This window comes from Ochotona curzoniae, unplaced genomic scaffold (assembly GCF_017591425.1).
Source record: "Ochotona curzoniae isolate NIBS_2020 unplaced genomic scaffold, NIBS_Ocur_1.0 contig_1014, whole genome shotgun sequence".
In the NCBI taxonomy this organism is placed as follows: domain Eukaryota; kingdom Metazoa; phylum Chordata; class Mammalia; order Lagomorpha; family Ochotonidae; genus Ochotona; species Ochotona curzoniae.
The window spans coordinates 36,593,044-36,614,820 of NW_024464920.1; the positions used below are offsets into that span (position 1 = coordinate 36,593,044).

Consider the following 21,777-nt stretch of genomic DNA (forward strand, 5'->3'; position numbering starts at 1 on the left):
AATTCTGAGAGGCTCAATGACAGACTGGTTTAATAAAAATGCTGCCCTCCCAACTTTGTCAGGAAATCAACCCCAAAGGATTTGGAAGGTTTGCTGCAGCATTTTCTTGCCAGCTTTATGGAAGTATAATTATATGCAATGAAATCAGTCCATTTCAGGTGAACAATTTCAGTTTTGTGTCTAAAGCAGATCATGGTGCAAAGCCCATTCCTTTGCTACCTCCTCCATTCTCACCCGCCTCTTCCCCACACTAGTGGTTGACAGATATCAAGAGCCCAGCTGACTTAGGTGTATAGTTTGCACTTTGTTAATTTAGGGTAGCACACTTGTTCCATTTTGCCCTGAACTTTCTTGGTTTTAGAGAAAAAAAAATATCCCACCACAGGTCAAAGGCAGGTGAATAAAGTTGGTCATCAGAACTGTGACACTCAAGCCATTGTTTTAAAGCCTGAGGTTGCCATCTCCTTTCTTTGAAAGGCAGAGTGACAAGATATCTCCTATTCATTGGTTTCCTTTCCAAATAGCCACAATAGCCAGGGCTTGGGCCAGTCTGAAGCCAGGATCCTGAAACTCCCTCCTTTTACAAGGTAGCAGGGGCCTTAAGTATTTAGGCCATCTTCTGCTGTGTGTCCAGGCACACTAACAGGAAGCTGGATCAGAAGTGGATGAGCTGGACCCAGTGCTGACCCCTTGCCTTGCATGTGCCAGGATCCCATGTAGGTGCCAGCTCATGTTCTGGCTGCTTCACTTCCCTTCTTGCTCCCTGCTTGTGTCTTGGGAGTTCAGACAAAGATGGCCCAGGGCCTTGGGATCCTGCACCTGAATGGAAGACCCAGAAGAAGCTCCTGGCTTCAGATCAGCTTAGCTCCGGCTGTTTCAGCCACTTGGGGATTGAGCCAGTGGATGGAAGATCTTTCTGTTTCTCCTTCTCTCTGTAGGTCTGACTTTCCAATAAAAATAAATCTTAAAAAAAAAAATAAGTAGATGAACCACAGTGCCAATCCTGATATCTCCATTTTATTTTTTAAGAGTCACTTCTCTCAGAAGAGCAGCACATGGTAGGTGCCAAGATTGGTGAATGAGTAGACACCCAGATAACCCTTGTTATCCTGGACCAGAGGACACGAGACCTCGTTTCTGAGTTCTGCCAGTGGCGTGGCCCTGGGAAAGTGGGTTTCTTGTACTCAGTCTGCTTTTTGCATTAGAAAATTGTGGATCTGTGATCACTTCTGCCTCCCAAACGCTGACACTGCTCCACCTATATGTGGGACTGTGTTTTGATGTCACTTCCACTTAGCTTTCTCTTTCTCTTACTTTGCTTTCTTTCCTCTCCTTCAAAGTAGATCAATAAATTACATAAGGGCAGGTTGATAATGGAACTGCTGATGGGCCAGGCTTGTGCAGAGTGCTTCTATGACAGCAGTGGAGTTTGGACCTCAGACCAGGCAGCCGTGGCTGGGAGACAGGAATCAAGCCTTCAGTTTCAGTTAAGCTCCTGTAATCACCTCATTTGCTCCCTGTGCATGGCTACCATAGAGGATGATAGGCATTGGGGGCCTGCTGCTTTGGGATTTTTCCTGGGTAGATGAGGGGGATGTCTGGAAAAATAGGACTTTATAGGCAGCTTTTTTGTCTATCAGAGGGAGCACTTCCTGCTGGGCTAATGTCTAGGAAATAGCATCTTGGGGTCTTATTCAGTAGCTTCGTGCTGAAGAAGGCTTCAAATTAGAAACCTCAGGACTGGAGCTGCAACCTGCAGCAGGTTCGGGACCAGAATACTGCCCCTGTCCCTATAGGGTCCTGGGCTGGGTTGGAGTACCCTGGGCACATCGAATGACTTCTTGGAGTCTCATGTCTACTCTCACCTTCTGTTTACATGGAGTGTCTGTGCCACCTCCTCTAACAGTGGTGCTCTTCAGTGAGATGGTTCAGGTGGGTATCCCATAAAACTGTGGAGTATTTTCACTAACCGTTCTCATCTTTGGGTCTCTATAGGGTCTGGTTCATAAAGAAAGGAGAGTGAAGAGGACTGGGTTATTTCATCTGCTTGTCTCCTCTCCCTCGCCCCTGCCCCAGGTATAGGAGAAATAGTGTATTTTGCAGATAGGAAGACTGTAGATCTGCCTTCCTCCTGGAACAAAAAAAATCCCTAAATTATTTGGAGAGAAAATATTGTCCTTGGGTCTAAATCCCATTTCTCCTGCACCCATGTCTATATGCTGGGGACAATGAGTAAGAACTCAGGGTCTCAGCCCAGAGCCAGCCAGATACGCTTTTTCCTGCATCTCCCTCTGGGGCAGAGGCTTGGGAAGGGTTAAGTAGCCACACCCTCAGCAGGAATAGCCTCGGACTTTGTGCTGAGCTAGCTGAGCAGCCATTCGGTCCTCTCTCCAGCAGTGTGGCTGGCGCAGGGGCCTGGGCTGGAGGAGGCAGCACAGAGGACAGTCGGGAGAGTGGATGCCAGCGCAAGGAGGTCCAACTTGAAACCATGGACAGCTCCCGGTAGCCGAGCTATCTGTCTACCTGAGAGCCTATGCCCTCTCCACCACTTCATGCCACTCTGGGTCTTCAGCCATCACTCTCCAAGGGCCAGTGAAGCTGCAGTTTAGTTCTAGCGTCAGGTGAGTCCTGCCTTGACCTGTCCCTCTTCCTCTCTCACACCTTGGGGTGCCCTTTCTGGGGACCTGCCCCTTTCTTCCTTTCCTCCTCCCCCATCCAGCCTCATTCTTGCTCCCCTTAACTCCAAATGCAGAGAAGAGCCACCCCCGCCCTGGCCACCTTTTGCTCTTTGCCTTTCCCTGCCCAATCCCCTAAAGACAGTTTTCTCCCTCTACCCCCTGCTTTCAATCTGGAATGTGGGAGGTAATGATGGTGCTTCTGGTACGGGGACAGTGTGAGCATCAGATGAATATGTGCACAGGCTCCAGAGCCCTGCCTGGCCGACAGTAAATGCTATGTGACTCCAGAGGCTGCTGTTGTCACTCTCCTTGCTTCTTCCTCGCTTGTTCCTTAGTCGTGTATCTCTAGGAATTGACCAGAGCTTAGGGAGAGTTGGGGGTGCTGAGTCTTGTGTTCCTGTCTCACACCACCTTCACACCTGCTCCCTTGCCTGTGCCCTCCCCACCCAGGTTCAGAGGTGTAGGAGGCTGTGCCTCTTCCATTCCTGACTGGGAGTGGCATTGACCATTGTACTAGCTGTTCTGCCCTTCACCTGACCACACTGCCTGCTTGCTCTGTCTCTCACAGGGAGGACTGCAAGAGGGCTGGGCTTCCTCTGGGACAGAGCACCTGCCACGTACCCTCTGCATGGAGACTGAGCCCCCCCAGCCCTCCCCATACCTCCAGGCCCACTCCTGTTGTCTACTAAAAACCGGGGTGTGTCCCTCTAGGGGCAAAGTCTATGCAAAGCACAGGGTTTACAGGAATGAGCATAAAGCTGGCAGTGGGGAGACAGGGACAGGCGGGCAGTACACACACTCTTCCTTGTAACTACTTGTTAGTTGGGTCCAGTTTCAACCCCCCCACCCCTCCATCTTTCTTGGAGGGCTCCTGTGCTTGTTTCCCTCTTATTTGTTGCCTTGTCCACTCTATCCTCCAACTTAAAAATGAAGCTCACTGTGTTAATGACATGGGAGGCGAGAACTTGGGAAAGTCTGATGTGGTCCTGGATGGGTTGAGTGATGGGATATGAGAGGAAGTGTGCTGAGAGAAGTAGGGATCTGGGAACAAGAGTTGGGGGCAGACAAGTCTGGGAACTGGCCAGGGTTTTGGAGCAGGCTGGGCACAAAGCTGGGCTTATGCTCTGTTTGCCAGCAATTCCTCTGCTCCCCGAGCCACTGCCACCAAGTGCCTTCCTTCCCCTGGAGGGGCTGAGGCAGGTGGTGCTTGTCGTATTCCTCCCTTCCCCCCATTCCCACCCAAACCTGACCCAGGGAGCAAAGGAGGACCTACCAGCACGGGCCAGGTTGGGAACCTTTTGTGGATCAGGGGCTCCCCTGAGCTGTCCCCCTCAGCAAAGCGTTATTCCCTTTAAGTCACAGGATCTCAGTCCCTGTGAACATGCCTCTGGAAGGTTCTGTGGGGGTAGAGGACCTTGTCCTCCTGGAACCCCTGGCCGAAGAGTCCCTGATTAAGAACCTTGAGCTCCGCTACACACACAAGGAGATTTATGTGAGTACGGCGTGGGTGCCCCCATTGGTTGCGTGCCCCTCATGCTGGAGGGTTAACGGGCTCCCACTCCCTACGCCGACTCAGTCTCATCCCCTTCCCCTTCTCCTCCCTCCTGGCTGCAGACCTACATTGGCAATGTGGTGATCTCAGTGAATCCCTACCAGCAGCTGCCCATCTACGGCCCAGAGTTCATTGCCAAATACCAAGACTATACCTTCTATGAGCTGAAGCCCCACATGTGAGCCCAGTGACCCTGCAAAAGGGCTTCTCCTCCCAACACCTGTCTTTTTTGTCTCCTCTGGGCCACACAGGGTGGGTGGCTGAGCCTGGGATCTGGGGACTGAATGAAGGACATCATTCACTTGCTCCTCCTTTCCTATAAGCTATGCATTGGCCAATGTGGCCTACCAGTCCCTGAGGGACCGTGACCGAGACCAATGTATCCTCATTACGGGCGAGAGTGGCTCTGGGAAGACAGGTGAGGCTCCTGGGGGGAGGAACCCCTGGTCACCCCTGGCTCACCCCTCCTCACCTTGACTCTTTCCTGGGTAGGCCTAGTCCTGACCATTCCCCCCCCACCACCCCACCAAATCTGGAAGTCTCCCATTCCTCTCCTTCTGAGGGGTGTGAGGTGTGGACGGATGTGAGGCAAGGCTGAATAGGGGGTGGGGACTCACATGTGGGCTTCCTGCCATGCAGAGGCCAGCAAGCTGGTGATGTCTTACGTGGCGGCCGTCTGCGGCAGAGGGGAGCAGGTGAACTTGGTGAAGGAGCAGCTGCTTCAGTCCAACCCTGTGCTGGAGGGTGAGGAGCCTGCCCCCACTCCAGGGCCCCCAGACATCCCAAGGACCGAAGTCCCCATTTCCCCTCAGCCACCTCACCACCCTCTCTCTTCATTCTCTTTAGCCTTTGGCAATGCCAAGACCATTCGCAACAACAACTCCTCTCGCTTTGTGAGTAATGGGTGGATGGACTGGTGGCTGGAAAGACAGGCGGATGGATGGGTGGGCAGGCGGGCACATGCATTGCCAGGGGAAGGAGAGAAAGGATCCTGTTGGGTCTCTCTTGGCAGGGAAAATACATGGACATTGAGTTTGACTTCAAGGGCTCTCCACTGGGTGGCGTCATCACTAATTGTATGTATTCCCTGCACCCCCTTTCTTCCTGCCCCCACCACCTCATGTGGTGGTCCCACCTCTGACTTCCAGTCTGCTAACAGAGACTTGCCAACCCCGGGTGGGGCACAAACTTGAGAGTCCACTTTGTCTGCCACGCCTTCATGCCCCCCTCACAAAGTTGCTTTTTGACCCCACCAGATCTGCTGGAGAAATCGCGAGTGGTGAGGCAGCTCCAGGGAGAGAGGAACTTCCATATCTTCTATCAGCTTCTGGCAGGAGCCGATGCGCAGCTGCTGAGTATGTGTCCATGCCGCCTGCATGGTCAAGCCTCCCCAGCTGTGGTTTTCTATCCTCCTACCTTCCCAGATCCCTTCCTTGGACCTCAGCCCCTCACTTCTCATTGTCAGCAGGGTAAAATGCCTCTCAGCTGACTGACATACCCCGAATCCTGGGCTTAGCTCAGCCCTTCTCATCCCTGGCAAAAACATGGCCTGGATTCATGTATTAAAAGGGAAATCTCTCCTTTGTGCCTGCCAGGCACACAGAATATATGGAGATGAGAACTACAGTCCTAACACACATGCTGTTCATTTGTGGAATCTTCAGGCGAGACATTCATCTGGTTAGGGGACGTGTCACCTGTCTGGGCTCAGTGAACGAGTTGCCCAGGCCAAGGGGGGAGTGTTGAGGCTTGAGTGGGCAGCAGACCTCTGTTTATCTTTCTTCCCTCACCTTCCCCCTCCCAGAGGTAGAGTTGAGCACCTCTCTTTTTATTGTGTAGGACCCTTGGGGCATGGAAAAGAGGAGAAGGAGACTTCTCTTTCATCAAAGCTGGAGGGAAAAAATCCAATAGTTATGAACTCCCAGACTCTAACTACTTCTTAAAACTGTACTCTGGGACTGGCAAGTAAAGTTGCCACCTGCAGTGCTGTCCTCCCATGCTCCATTTCCCATCCAGCTCTCTGCTAAGCCACCTGGGAAAGCAGCAAAAGATGGCACAAGTGTTTGGGCTGCTGCACTTGTGGAGGAGGCCTAGAAAAACCTCCTGGTTCCTGGCTCAAACTGGCCCAGCTCTGGCTGCTATGGCCATTTAGGGGTGTGAATCAGCAGATGAAAGATCTTTCTTATTGTTTCTCTCTTCCCACCCACCCTCTGCACCCCGCCCCTGCAACTATGTCTTTCAAATAAATAAAGGTAAATCTTGAAAAAAAAAATAACTTAGTCTAGCATCAAAGCAATTAATGGTCATCAAAGGAATTAATGGTCCCCAGAGGAAAGCGGCAGGGAAGACCCTGAAACCGAAAGTGACTGCTGTGAATAAATGACAGAGCCCACCAAGGACAGAGTCTGCCAGCTGTGAGGTCTGGAGCGCTCCAGGGAGCCAGGTACTAATGCTCCTCTCTCTCTCCACCGTCCCTGACCCTCCCAGAGGCCCTTAAGCTCGAGAGAGAAACAAGCAACTACGCCTACCTGAACCAGGAAGCGTCCAGTCCAGGGGGCATGGACGACGCCTCCAACTTCAGGGCTATGCAGGTAGGTGACCTTAGGCTGTGTTCTCTGGGCCCAAGGTTCTGGCTCTGAGGAGAGAGGCATTGGACTGGCACTGGTGCTGATTCTGCCTCTGATGTGGGATTGCTTCCTCCAAGAGCGCCATGACGGTGATTGGGTTCTTAGAGGAGGAGATCCGCCAGGTGCTGGAGGTGACAGCTCTGGTGCTGAAGTTGGGGAATGTGGTGCTGATGGACGAGTTCCAGGCCAATGGGATCCCAGCAAGTGGCATCCGCGATGGCAAAGGTTTGTGCTACCTGACCCTGGAGACCCCTGCCAGGATTGCAGTGGAGCCACTGGCTCTGCTGTCAGATTTCTTCCCATTTAGAGTTCTGGATTCCCAGACAGACTTAGTGAGATCTAACAAAGAGAATGGAACAGCTTTTGAAGTTGGGTAGACCGAGGTCTGGGACATCTCCCAGTATCTACCGATTCTCCTGCTAGATAGGGGGAAAGCATGGTTATCCCAGGGGATTCTCCTGTTCAAGTAGTGAATAATGCAAAGGTCCCCTTCTTCCACCTGTCCCCTACTCCCCTCAGGGATTCCTGTAGGGCCATATTCTGGGTGGACAAGACCCAGGCCCCCACCCTCCTGCCCCTTGCTCCTTGGTAGTTTCACCTGCCAGCTCTGCTTCTTGACCCCCAAGGGGAAGTCCTTCTTGGCCCCCATGACCCTCATGTGTTTTCTTCCTTCCCCAGGTATTCGGGAGATTGGGGAGATGATGGGTCTGAATTCAGAGGAGCTGGAGAGAGCTCTGTGCACGAGGACCATGGAGACCAGCAGGGAAAAGGTGACCACAGCCCTGAATGTCACCCAGGTAAGAAGCCTCCTTCCCCCTGAAGGCACTGCTTGGAGGGTCAGTTTAGTGGCTGTTGCTACACTGATCCTTTGGCCCACCCTGGCAGGCTCAATATGCCCGGGATGCTTTAGCCAAGAACATTTACAGCCGCCTCTTCAATTGGATTGTGAACCGCATCAACGAGAGCATCAAGGTGAGTGGCTATTCTCTCTCAATGCTCCTGGACTACCTTACCTCCTTGCCCTGGTTTCCAGCGTCAGGGTCAGATGCTGCAGATGTAATGATGGAGCCAAGTCTGGCACTGGGGATCCTGTCACCAGCCTTGTGGTCTTTCTGTTTCACAAAGATCCAGAGCTTCACTTTGAGCCAGAAATATCCACACCAGTGCCCACATGCCAGGGTTGAACAGGGACTGGGATGACATTCTGTCAAGGGTAACATGGGCTAGCGTGCAAGCCGGCTGTTCAATTCCTAGACCTGTATTTGAGAAAGTTGAAAACATGATCCTCCCACAAACTCACACACCGTTGTTCATTGAGGTGTGCACAATAGCCTGGAAGTAGGCACAACTCAGGCGCCCATCAGCTGATGTGAAAAAAAGCAAAATGTAGTCCATCCACATGCCACGATGATCTTTGGCTGGGAAAGGAGTGGATGGAGGTTCTGCACTGTGTCATGGATGATTGTGGAGGGCGAGTCCAGAGGAGACTGCATTTTTGCTTATGATTCCACTTCTGTAAAATGTCTCAAATAAGGCAAATCCCTGGAGATGCAAGTAGGTTAATTCTTGAGGTCCAGGAGGAGGGGAAGGGGACAGGAGTAACCTCTGCCTGGGACAGGTTTCTCTTTGGGCAATGAAACTACCCTACACTGAAGTGGTGGTGGGAGTTTTCCCGAATGTTCTATAATATCAATGAATTGTGCATTGTATGTGGATTTTCTTCAGCAAATCTGTGAGTTAGCAGTTATCTGCAGGAATTTTGTCCATTTAGAGGTTATATTTGAAAGACAGCAGGATTTCTGGGGCCCGGCGCGGTGGTGCAGTGGTTAAGGTCCTCGCCTTGCATGCCCGGGATCCCATATGGGCGCTGGTTCTAATCCCGGCAGCCCTGCTTCCCATCCAGCTCCCTGCTTGTGGCCCAGGAAAGCAGTGGAGGACGGCCCAATGCTTTGGGACCTTGCACCCACATGAGAGACCCAGAAGAGGCTTCTGGCTTTGGATCGGCATAGTATTGGCTGTTGCGGCCGCCTGGGGAGTGAATCATCGGACGGAAGACCTTCCTCTTTGTCTCTCCTCTCTGTATATCCGCTTTTCCAATAAAAGAAATAAAATAAATCTTAAAAAAAAAAAAGACAGCAGGATTTCAGTGTAGCCTTGGGGGTAATTCTTAGCCCTTCTAGAATTTAAGCCTTGCATCTGTAAAATGGGAATAAACACATGTCATAAGGTTAAGGGACAGTGCAGTGAAACAAGGACTTGGAATTTTTGTTGTTCGAGAGATGGGAGAGGGGTTGGTGTCGTGGTGCAGTGGTTTAAGCCGCTGCTTGCAGCTGACATCCGCTATCAGTGCTCTGGTTTGAGTCCTGGCTGCTTCCTTTCCTGTAATGAGCCTGGGAATGCAGAACAGGATGGCCACATTGCTTGGGCCTCTGCCACCCATGTGGGAGATCTGGATGAAGCTTCTGGCTTCTGGCTTTGACCTGGCCCAGACTTAGCTTTTGTAGCCATTTAAAGAACAAACCAGTAGATGGAAGATCATTCCCTGTCTGTCTCCCTCTCTCTGTCATTCTTCCATTTAAATAAATAAATAAATACTCTTAAATATGATATATAAGGGATGTTTATTATCCTCAGATGATTTCAAATTTAGAAATATTTTTCCTTTATTTTTTATTTATCTGCAAGACACAGAGATTTCTAATCTATTAGTTCACACTTCTCAAGTGCCTGCAAGAGCTGGTTTGGGTCAGGCTTAAACCAGGAGTTTGAAACTCAATCATGTTTCCCATCTGGGTAGTAGAGGCCCAAGTACTTGAACCATCATCTGCTATCTCCAAGGGTACACACTAGTAAGAAGTTGGCTGGGCAGCAGAGCCGGAACTCAAACCCAGGCCTGTTGGTATGGGATCCGTGACCCTAAGCGACATCTTCCAAGATCAGACGAGATCGGGCGCGTTCAGGGTGGTATGGCCGTAGACCTAAGCGGCATCTTAGCTACGGCATCAAATACCTATCTTGAGAGGATGCTAATGTCTGTTTACCTCACGTGGCAGGAGCGCTGTGCCGAAGTCTACATGCATCTTCCTTTCCTCCCTCCTCCTTGCTCATCCTCCAGGATTCAGGGGTGGCTGGAGAATAAAATCACAGTTGTTTTCCAACTTGACCAAGCTCATCCACTTTTGCTTGACCTCCTGCTCCAACTCCGTCCTCTCTGGAAGAGCCTAGTCCTGGCATGCCTAGGAGTCCTGGCTTCAGATTTCTCTTTCCCTCCTCACCAGGTGGGCTCTGGGGAGAAGAAGAAAGTGATGGGGGTGCTGGATATCTATGGCTTCGAGATATTACAGGTGAGAGGTGGACAGCAAGGGTGAGAAGGTGGAATGGTCCTGGAGTGAGTTGAACGTCTCCTTGAACCTGTGTGTCCTCCTGTAGGATAACAGCTTTGAGCAGTTTGTGATCAACTACTGCAATGAGAAGCTGCAGCAGGTGTTTATAGAGATGACCCTGAAGGAGGAACAGGAGGAGTACAAGAGAGAGGTAAGCAAATCCTTCCCATCTCCTCTCCCATCAGTGGCATCAGTTCTTCCTTTCTCCTGGATCATAGCCTCATCTTAAATTGTTCTCCTGCCAGGAATAGATGATTCCCTTTGAACAGCTGCATAGCCCTGCTTTCTTTGCCCATCCACCCTGCAGTCCCCCCAGCTCCCAGACCAAGCTAGCTCAGGCAGGACACAGATTGATAGGAGGGGGATATGTGCAGAGAGTCCTAGCAAGAGTAAAGTGGCAGCTGTGCCTGGCCCATGGCAAACTGTGGACACTTCTCCGGGCCTCAGTGCCCTGCCCACGTCCCTTCCTCCCACAGGAAGGGTCCTCTGTGTCTCCTGGCCCTAGCTGATGTGTGGAGCCCCTGGCATTGCGCCCTGGTGACTTCCTCACCAGAAGCGCTCCACGGTTCCGTGCTTCCACACCCTGTCATGCTGGTTGTGGCTACGTGTCAGAAAAGCCTTTCGTGGGGGAGTAACCAGCCAGAAGTGTGAATGACTGTGAGCGCGCTCATTACAGCCCTTCCAGAGAGAATCAGCTGCAGTGGACTTCTGGCTAACAGGGTCACAGGATTCCGGGGAAAGATTTTTCTTTTTTTTTTTTTTAAGTTGTTTTACAGGGATTTTTGTTTTATTTTTTGAGATTTTTGTGTTTTTGAAAGTCACAGTGATAGAGGGAAGGACAGAGTAATATCTTCCACTGCTGGTTTATTCCCTCCCAAATGGCCACAACGTCTGAGTCCATAGCTCAGAACTCCCTCCAGGTCTCCCACTTGGATGCAGGGACCCAAATCCTTGGGCTATCGTCTGCTGCTTTCCCAATTCATTAGCAGAGTGACCTGGGATTAAACCAGTGCTCCAATATGGGATGCAGGTGTGGCAGGTGGCAGCTTAACCCATGATGCCAGCCTTCTGCATATTTTTTACTTCAAATCTTATGATTGGTCAAATCGATAATATGCTCCATGTTTCAAACTTCAAAGAGCTTAAAAAGATGTGTAAAGAAAGGACTCCTTCCCACCCAGATCCCATGTGCCTGGGTCCCATGTGCCCTCTCCAGCTGCAATCCAGACAAGCCCCCTTCCAGAGGTCTTTTTCCCGTACATAAGCAAACCTGCATGTGCATTTCCCTGCAGGATTTACAAAACGACAATAAGTGCCCACTGTTCTGCACCTCTGTTCTGTTAGACTCTTTTTAACAATTTTATAAAGACACTGTTGTGTCTGGGCAAAGTATTTTCCAGATGAAGTGGGAGGGCAACTTTATCTCAACTTCATTTTTTTTTTCCTCGAGAGTCCTATGAGGAAAGAGGACAAAAAGGTCTGTGCCCCTGGCCACACCTGGGCTGCGCCTCAGGCTGGAGAGACTGACACTGGGCAGGATGAGGAGTTAATCCAGCCTGCAGGCCTGGAACCCAGCAAGTCCCCAGGGAGACAGCAGAAGTCGTCTACTTCTGTCCCAGGTTTGCTTCAGAAAGAGCTGCTACAGTCTTAAATGGCTGTGTCCATAAGCAGTTTTTTTTTTTTTTTTAAGATTTTATTTATTTGAGTGCCCAGCATGATGGTTCAATGGCCAAATCCTCAACTTGTAAGTGCCAAGATCCCATTTGGACACTAGTTTGTGTCCTAGTTGTTCCACTTCTTATCCATCCAGCTTCCTGGTTGTGGTCTGAGAGGGTAGTAGAGGACGGTCCAAAGCCTTGGGACCCTGCACCCATGTGGGAAGCCCAGAAAAAGCTCCTGGTTCCTGGATTTGGATCAGCTCTGCTCTGGCTGTTGTGGCCATCTGGAGAGTAGGCCAGCAGATGGAAGATCAAAAAATTTAATTTAATTTTATAAAGATTTTATTTATTTGAAAAGCAAAATTACAGAGAGAAGGAGGGAAGGGGAGAGAAAATCTCTCTGGTTTATTTCCCAAATGGCCATGATGGCTGGAGTGGAGCCAGGAACCCTATCCTGGTCTCTTATATGATTGGCAGGGGGCTCAAGCACTTGGCCATCTTCTGCTTTCTAAGGTGCATTATCAGAGAGCTGGATCAGAAGTGGAGCTGCCGGGACTTGAACTGGTGCTCATGGGGGATGCTGGCTGATGTGCCACAATACCAGCCCCCATCAGTGACTGTTGAAGTGTTGTCCTGAACCAGCAGCAGCAGCACCCAATCTTTCTGAGCTGCTGAGGCAGGAAGTGAGAGGTGGGACCCAGGAGCCTTCTTGATGCCCAGGACATACTCTCAGGTTTGAGTCACTGATCTGCTGTTTGATGATGGCCAGTGCTCACTCGCGTGCCCTAATTTTTACAGTTTATCTGCCAGAGTAGCATGGCCTTGGCTCTCGGGTCCTTCCCCACTCTCACACATTTATCTAATGATGACACTTCTCTCTCTACCATGCAACTCTGGGCTGTCTGCATGGTCCCACTTCTCTCAGCAGCTCTGGCTTTTGCCCCACTCCACAATCTCTCTAACAGCCTCTGAGAGACAGGGGCATATACAAAAACCATACCAAGAACCCCTCTGAGCCATGGGACTTTCTGAGGGTGCCTTGGAGGTGGGGGAGGGGATGAGAAGAAGGCCAGGCACGATGCGATCTCTGTCTTGGATTTGTGCCCTGTCACCTGATACCCATCTCTTTACCAGGGCATCCCATGGACAAAGGTGGACTACTTCGATAATGGCATCATCTGCAACCTCATCGAGCATGTGAGTTTTCTCTTTTTTATTGGAAAGGCAGATTTACAGAAAGAAGGAGAAACAGAGGAGAGAGACCTTCCATTGCTGATTCACTCCCCAAGTGGCTGCAAAGGTTGGAATGGGGCCGGTCTTTTTCCGGGTCTCCCTCATGGATGCAGGGACCCAAGGATTTGGGCTATCTTACGCTGCTTTCCCAGGCTATAAGCAGGGAGCTGGATTTGAAGTGGAGCAGCTAGGACTTAAAACTTGTGCCCACAAGGGATGCTGATACTACAAGTGGAGATTTAGCTTGTTATGCCATGTGCCATCCGAGTTTTCTTTATCTCATCTCTGAGGCCTCCCTCCTACACTGCTTTGTGCATCCTTCCCTGGCCACTCAGCCTGTGTCCCTTCCTTCCTTCCCAATTCCGCTTGTTGAGGGTGGCAGTGGACAAAGGACAAGAGGAGACAGTGGAGCAGTAGTGGGAACGTGGACATCTTGGATGCAGAAGTAGGGTGGGGCAGGGCTGATTGTGTTTCTTGGTCTAGAATCAGCGTGGTATCCTGGCCATGCTGGATGAAGAGTGCTTGCGGCCCGGTGTGGTCAGTGACACCACTTTCCTAGCCAAACTGAACCAGCTCTTCTCCAAACATGATCACTATGAGAGTAAAGTCACCCAGAATGCCCAGCGCCAGTACGACCACAGCATGGGCCTCAGTTGCTTCCGCATCTGCCACTATGCAGGCAAGGTAAGAGAGAGGGCAGCAGGGCTGCGGGGTGGACTAGGGTCTGCACAGGCTGAAGGCAACAGAGGGAGGTACAAGTCGAGAAGGCTTCCTAAAGAAACTGGGAGGGCCAGGTGCTGGGACAAGGCTGTGGGGTTTCCAGGGGCAGCCTCTAAGGCAGGGGGACCTCCAAATCAACAGCTGCTCCTTTACAGGTGACATACAACGTAAATGGCTTCATTGACAAGAACAATGACCTACTCTTCCGAGATCTGTCCCAGACCATGTGGAAAGCTCGGCACCCACTCCTGCACTCCTTGTTCCCTGAGGGTGATCCCAAGCAGGCATCTCTCAAGCGCCCCCCGACTGCTGGAGCCCAGTTCAAGAGCTCTGTGGCCATCCTCATGAAGAACCTGTACTCCAAGAACCCCAACTACATCAGGTGACAAGATTGGAGAAAATCCGATTTGTATGCATTAGTGAGGGAAACAGGGATGATGTATGCAGAGCAGGGGTGTGGCTGGCAGTGACATCCACTCATGAAGTCCATGCCCTGCCTTTCCTGCAGGTGCATCAAGCCCAATGAACACCAGCAGAAAGGTCAGTTCTCACCGGAGCTGGTGACAACCCAGGCTCGATACCTGGGTCTGTTGGAGAATGTACGAGTACGACGGGCAGGCTATGCCCACCGCCAGGGGTATGGGCCCTTCCTGGAAAGATATCGACTGCTGAGTCGGAGCACCTGGCCGCACTGGAATGGGGAAGCCCGGTAAGATCGAACAAAGCCTGGGAAATGGGGCAGGGCAGTGCAGAGACCTGCCTTGAGCAAATGACGGGGCAGTGGGGAGGCAGGTGTTTGGGAAGATGCATTGAAGGATGGATCCCTTCTTGCGGGGCTGGGAGGGGCTGGGGAAGCTGGAAGAGGGTGCTGCCCTGAGACCCCTCTGCCTTGTCCTCCTACCCCACCCAACCCCCTGTAGGGAAGGTGTGGAGAAGATGTTGGGGGATCTGAGCGTGTCCCCCCAGGAGCTGGCCTTTGGGAAGACAAAGATCTTCATCAGAAGCCCCAAGACTGTGAGTTGGAGAGTGTGAGAGGAAGGTGCAGGGATCAGGAGCCCCTCAGGAAGGTGGCTGGAGGGGAAGGGAGCATCCGTAGCCAGGTGTGGGGCTAGGGGCTGAGGGTGGAGGCTCGCTGCCACACTTCTCTGCAGTGCTGGCCTTCCCACGGGCTGCTGTGTATGGATTGCTCCCTCAGACTCCCAGACTCCCAGTGCCCGGCATGGCTCAGGAAGTAAATGCTCACTAAGTGAGGGAACCAAGAGAAAAGCAAAGATCTAATAAGACGGAATAGGTTCGTGCTGTTCCCAAGGCTGGTGCTGCTTCTCCCCTTCCCGCAGCTCTTCTACCTGGAGGAGCAGAGGCGCCTGCGGCTGCAGCAGCTAGCCACACTCATACAAAAGACGTTCCGGGGCTGGCGCTGCCGCACCCACTACCAGCTAATGCGCAAGAGTCAGATCCTCATCTCTGCTTGGTTTCGGGGCAACATGGTACAGTGGCCTTCCCCCACACACATACCCCACTTCTTCCTATGGAGAGCCATTCCCTTAACTAGTGCTGGAGTGGGCAGGTGGGAAGCAGGGAGGCAGTGGCAGGGGTAGTGTGTAGGGAGGGGCCTCCTCCTGACATCTCCATGTTCAACAGCAAAAGAAACGCTACCAGAAGATGAAGACATCAGCAGTGCTGATCCAAGCTTTTGTGAGAGGGTGGAAGGTAATGGGAAAGGGGACAGGGGGTTCTTCCCCACATGTGGGCCCCCCAGAATGGTCCTGGTTGTCCTTGTGTGTGCAGTACTGGCTGTGGAAAGAGGGGTCCCTGTGCATGCCAGGGGTGTCGAGTTCTGCCATCACAGCCAGCATCCTCCTCCCTTCCGCAGTCTCAGTTCTTTATCTTACCCTGTACACTGTGTGGGTACCACCAACACCACCTTCCCCAGAGTCTGTCTTCAAGTGCCCTTCCTCTCTTGCTTGTCCTTGCCAGGCCCGCAAGAATTACCGAAAATATTTCCGCTCGGGGGCCAGCCTCACCTTGGCCAATTTCGTCTATAGGAGCATGGTAGGTGGTGCAGGCTGGGGTGGGGATGCGGGCTGGTGGAGTAGGTAAGGAGGAGGAAGGTGTGGGATTGAGAAGTGCCCCCAAACTTCCACCCCCTTACTCCAGAGCTTCCCCAATCTGCAAGCGCTTACGATCAAGGAGAAGGGGTAAAGCCCTGCTGAGCAAGTGCGTGGGCTTAGGGCAGAGGCAGTCACTGTTTTGGCTTGAAGGGGTGCTTAGGCAACCTTGTGTGTGGCAAGAAGGGGTTATATGACACTCCTTAGGAGGTCTGGACTGGACGTTTTAGCAGCACAAGAACAGGGTGCAACAACTTGCCCTCCCAGGACCCACGTGAGGATTGGGGTAAAGACTAGAGAAGAGGAGGGTGATGGGGAGATCTGAGACAAAGGCTGGCGTGAGCTTTGCAGGGTAGATCTCTGGCAGCTCTTGGGGCCCCACTGCTGGTACCATGATATGAGTGAGGTGTGTTTCTCTGGGCTCCCCTGTGTCCACATACAGGCTAGAGCCCTTGGCTACTGCAGGCAGAGCTGGGAGTCCTGGGACTCCCACCTTCCTGCCCCGACCTGCCCCATCTCCCGGGCCTGCCCTCAGGCCTGGCGGGCCCAGCAGACTCTGCCTCTTGCAAAACGTGCTCTGTAGCCACACACCCACCCAAAGCCTGCGATCTGATCTTGCTCTTGCTCTTACTCGGGCCTGACCTGTCATTCCACCTGAATGAGATCAGGCAGCTGGTCAGTGTCAGTCTCCCAGGCTGCTGGGTGTAGACCCAGAGGTCAGTCAACCACACCCCTACAGGAGTATTCAGGGTCAGCTGGGTCTGTATGCTCCCTGGTGTCTCTGGGTCAAAGTTTGCTGCGACCTTGGCTATGACTAAGGCTGGTGCCTGTTTTCTTATAAACACTCACCGTGCGCCAAGCTTCTCGCATGCTGGGCCTCTAGTCCTTGTGACTATCCTGGAAGAGCAGCCAACATTTTTTTTTTCCATTTCCTGAGTGGAAAAATGAAGTCCCAGGCCAGGGTTCCATAGCTTGATAAAGTGGTAGGGCTGGGATACAAACTATCTGACTCCAGAGCTCTTAACCATTGCCTGACTTACAGGGGCCTGAGCAACCTACTCCCCCAAGCAGACCTGGAGGTAGAAGGAAAGCACAGTTCTAGGGGGAAAAGAAAGCCACCATGAAGATAAGAAAGCCCTGGGAACTTCTATACTGTCTTGACCTTGGGAGATATTCAGGATAATTTGTTGAATTAAATCAATCTAGACCCAGGGCCAGGGTTGGGGGATTCCTCACTGGGTCCTGATCCCAGGAACCTCACCCCCTAGATCTGCAATAGAAGCCAAAGGAAGATTGTTCCTGCAGAGTTGCAGCAGCATGCTGTGTCTCTATTACATTTAAAAACCTGATGTTTTCAGAAAAATCCCAAGTATTTGGCAATACCAAAAGTCAAGGCAATGCCAAAGGTTGAGGATGACTGTATCCTTCGTCATCCTCATTCTCCATAATCAGCAAAACAGGATGCTAGGTGCTCCCTGGGAAGCAAAAGCATAAAGGTCGTTGTGCTAGGGTAGAGAGGGCTGAACAGCCAGGTGCCACAGGTGGGCTTGATTAGATTCTAGAGTAGGAAATGCAAAAATGAAGCTATTGAGGACATGTTCAGTTGTGTGTGTGTGTGTGTGTGTGTGTGTTTTAAGACTTGCTTTATTTGTACGGAAATAAAAGTCAGATATACAGAGAGGAGGAGAGACAGAGAGGAAGATTCTGCATCCAATGATTCACTCCCCAAGTGGCCACAATGGCCAGAACTGCACTGATCTGAAGCCAGGAGGCTGGAGCCTCTTCCAGGTCTCCCACACAGGTGCAGGGTCCCAAGGCTTTGGGCCATCTTTGACTGCTTTTCCAGGCCACAGGCAGGGAGCAGGATGGGGAGCAGGGTTTATGGGATTAGAACCAGTGTCCATATGGGATCCCAACGTGTTCAAATTGAGGATTTTAGCTGCTAGGCCACCTTTCTGGGCCCATAATCAGGGGCTTTGTAAAGGATCTACGGAGAAACTTACTTGAGTGCAAGCTGGGTGTCTGATGGATGTTGGTTTTCTTTGCTTGTGGTGACAGAGTTAGGATTATGTGAGAGAATGTGCTAGTTCTGGAGAGATGCTTGTGGAATTTTTAGGGGAGAATGTCCTGGTATCCATGGCCATGACCTGTTTTCCTATTTGATGCTAGCAAAGAGTTGCATACCTGTGTGTATGCATATGCATGTGTACATCTCTATACCTGTGCATATTGGAGAGAACCCATGAATGACAGAGCAAAGTCAGGTCTGAGCTCCACAGCAGGAGAGTGTACTCCGTGTCGCCCATTCTCTGTCATTGTAATGCTGACATTGTCAGATGGTAAATTATCACAATTTAGGTGTGGGGTACATGGGGTATCCCAGCACTCCTGCAAGTTTAAAGGCATTTGGAATAAACAATAAGCTATATTAAATAATAGTAATAAAACTAAGTCCGATTATATCAGACTGCAATAGCTTAAAGTCCAGACCACAGATCTTTATCATCTGGCCCATCAGTGATCAGCTCTCTCATCTCTCCTCTGCAGCCAGGCTGAATTTCTTACTGTTTCTAGAATGTGCTGCCTCTCATTCCTGCCTTGGGGCCTGCCTTTCTGCATCACAGCCAATATCTTTATCTATTGTTCCCATGGGTGTGTGTGTGTTTCTGTTTGAGCTCTGCCTGCCCTACCCTGGGATGACAGCCCACGGAGAATCAAGGCCTTCCCTGTCTAGAACCTTAGCATGGTGTCGGGGTCAATAGACGCTCAGTGTGCATTGCAGGGAGTAGGAACTGGTGAGCGGGGACCCTGACCCTCAGAACTCACTATATAGAATTGAGAGAGGTTTTCCACAAGGCAGGGGCAGAGGGAAGCACTGAACCCAGGCACTGTGATGTGGAATGGAGGTGTCCCTAAGTGCTGGGCCCAGGCCTGTATCCTTCTGTTTAAGCAGCAGGATGGGGGAAGTGTGGGGAAGGGTGAGTTTGCCTGCACAAAGGGTTTCTTCTCACCACGCCTCTTCCAATCTCTTCTGCCCCCACCCCAGATGCAGAGATTCCTCCTGGGGCTGCGGGACAGTCTTCCGTCTGATAAGGTGTTGGATCACAGGTGGCCAACTGCCCCTTACAAGTGCTTTGAGCAGACCAACCAGCAGCTGCAGCAGCTCTTCCACCAGTGGAAGGTGAGCGGGGCCAGGCCCTTAGCTCACCACGTGGTCTTGTCCTTTTCCACCCTCTGATCTGCTTCTGCCTTCATCTTCTACCTTCCCCCATCATTTATGTATTTTTGTTATGATGCAATGTACATGACACACAGTTGACCATTTCAGTCATCTCAGTGTGGAATTGGGGTGTTGGGCAGCCCCTGCCACCACCACCACCTTTCAGATATCTATTGTCATCACCCCAAATTGAAAACTCTGCACCTACTAGTAATAACTCCCTTTTCTTCCCTTTCCCCAGCTCCTGGCGATCTGCACTTGCTTGTTTGTTTAACTATGGTCGGTTTCCCCAGGCCAGGCGAAACCATTGGCTATCTTGCAAGTGACTTCTTTCACTGAGCATAGTGTCATTTATTTTGATTCAGGAAACGCTTTAGGAGCAGTTGTCTGGAACTAAGACTCATCTTTTGTTTACATTTCCTTCCCTCGCAGCTCTTCTCCATGGGGATTTGTTCATTTGGCGTCCCCTCTGGTCTACACTTCTCTCCTTATCCCAAGAGCCCTGGTTTCATCTTAGTTCTTGTCCCCACTCCTGATTTTGACAGTGTAAGAAGTTCCGGGATCGCCTGTCCCCGAAACAGGTGGAGATGCTGCAGGAGAAGCTGTGGGCCAGTGAACTGTTCAAGGGCAAGAAGGCTTCCTACGCCCAGAGGTGAGGATGCTTACACAGCCTCTGCAGCCAGCCCCATGAGCAGTGCCATAGCCATCATCTTGGAGCTCAGGCATCAGGGCCACCTGGCTGGGTTTCAGATTTAGCAGTACTGGAGTTGGGGGCGGGGGCAGGCACCCACAGGATGGTGCTGGCTGGTGCACACAGAGGCTGTGGCACTGGAAGGAGAAGGAGGAAGGTGTAACTTTTGGGGACAAGGAAGCTTGGGTCTAGATCTGCATTGCACCCCTCTCCTGTGTCCTCAGTGTCCCTGTTCCATTCCGTGGTGACTATGTGGGGCTGCAAGGGAATGCCAAGCTGCTGAAGCTGAAGGGCCGAGAGGAAGGGCCTATCCTGATGGCAGAGACTGTGAGGAAGGTCAATCGTGGCAATGGCAAGGTGAAGGCCTTAGTGCCAACTGCTCCCCCATGGACGGCCCGGTCTGCAGCTGTGGTGCTGCAGAAGTTGCTCAATCTTGCTTTCCCTCACCCTTCCTGTTCCCCACGCAGATGTCATCTCGGATTCTCCTTCTGACCAAAGGCCGTGTGATTCTTGCTGATGCCAAGCAGTCCCAGGCCAAATTTGCCATCGGGTTGGACAGCGTGGTGGGGGTGTCGGTCAGTGGCTTCAAGGATGGACTCTTTGGCCTGCACCTGAAAGAGGTATCTGTGACAGGTGGCGGCGGGCGTGGGACAGGGCAGAGTGGCTCCTTTCGAGGACAGAGCGACCCTCTTCTCTGCTATTTTTCTGTCTTCCTAAGACATCATCCGTGGGCTCCAAGGGGGACCTGCTGCTGGTCAGCGACCACGTGATTGAATTACTGACAAAATTGTTCCGTGCCGTGCTGGCGGCCACACAGAGGCAGCTCCCAGTCACTGTGACTGAGCAGTAAGACCACAGGCTGGGAGTAAGGGGCAGCTGCGGGAAGGTGACTGGGTGGGGATGGGGAGACACTGGTGCCAACAGGAAGTAAAGTCTATATTCCCTCAGGGTTGGGGGGCTGATGGAGGGGTGGCTTTGTGCCATGCGCTTGCCCCAGGGAGGGGAAGCGGGGAAGGGATGGGAATGGGGCCACCAGTTTTGACTCCTCTGTCTGTTCCCTGCCCCCTCCAGATTCTCAGTGAAGTTCAAAGAGAACCAAGTGACTGTCAAGGTGATCCAGGGCCCTGCAGGCAGTGGGAAAAGCAAGCTAAGCTTCAAGAAGAAGGGGAACCACAGCCTGGAGGTGACTGTGTAGTGAGGAGACAGCACTGCACACAGGTGGCAAATGGATGTGGCACCTGCCAGGCGGCAAATGGCCAATGGCTTCCAGGTTGGGGGGACCACCTCTGTGCAGGGAGCCACTGCCCAACCCCGTAATGGTGCACTGGGGCCTGGAGATGGAACAACCCTGGAAGAGATCTTGTCTTTTCCCTACCTACCTGGGGGAGCTTCCTCCCACCCACTAATAAAATCCCATGACTTCTGAGACGCTGGGTCAGTGTGGCTGGGTCCTCACTCTGCCCATCTGCATTCTGGGTGATGACCAACCTGCTTCCCCCACCTCCATCCTGCTCTCTCCCCTCGGGTTCCTAGGAGCTGGCTGGAGAAGGGAATAAGAATGGAAAAGAAGGGAAATTTCCCTAGGCTTCTTGATCGCCCAGCCTGATCTCTTGGCGGGGTCTGGAGAGGCTGCAGTGGGGTGGGGGTAGGGGAGCCCCAGCGTAGGTCGCAGGTGCTCACTGGGCAGATTCATTAACTGTGTCCCTGGAGGGAAAGAAGTGAGGATCCACCCAAGCCTGCAAAGGGGTTTAAGCTAGAGGGCTGTTGGAAGCCCAGAGGAGCTGGGGAATGCATGAGTCCACTGCACACAGGAGCTCCACCTCCACCCTTTACCCTGTACCCCAGGCCCAGCACAGGACGGATGGGGTTGCATCACTCCTGCCTCCCTAGCACCCCTTCCTTTCCTG

The 21,777-nt window shown here is 51.9% G+C and overlaps 1 protein-coding gene across 1 annotated transcript; it reads left to right on the forward strand.

Annotated features, from left to right (window-relative positions):
* Positions 1 to 4,044: 4,044 nt before the first annotated feature.
* On the forward strand, positions 4,045 to 21,296 carry MYO1A (myosin IA). The gene is made up of 27 exons (XM_040983247.1): positions 4,045 to 4,170; positions 4,293 to 4,408; positions 4,554 to 4,648; positions 4,870 to 4,974; positions 5,077 to 5,123; positions 5,243 to 5,306; positions 5,487 to 5,585; positions 6,718 to 6,821; positions 6,935 to 7,082; positions 7,536 to 7,654; positions 7,743 to 7,829; positions 10,136 to 10,201; positions 10,287 to 10,391; positions 13,033 to 13,095; positions 13,615 to 13,815; positions 14,007 to 14,233; positions 14,360 to 14,560; positions 14,772 to 14,865; positions 15,189 to 15,338; positions 15,493 to 15,561; positions 15,829 to 15,903; positions 19,006 to 19,140; positions 19,725 to 19,831; positions 20,095 to 20,227; positions 20,338 to 20,490; positions 20,589 to 20,716; positions 20,942 to 21,296. The coding sequence occupies exons 1-27, from the start codon at positions 4,060 to 4,062 to the stop codon at positions 21,063 to 21,065; spliced, it is 3,126 nt and encodes a 1,041-aa protein (XP_040839181.1). The 5' UTR covers positions 4,045 to 4,059; the 3' UTR covers positions 21,066 to 21,296.
* The last annotated feature ends 481 nt before the right edge of the window (positions 21,297 to 21,777 follow it).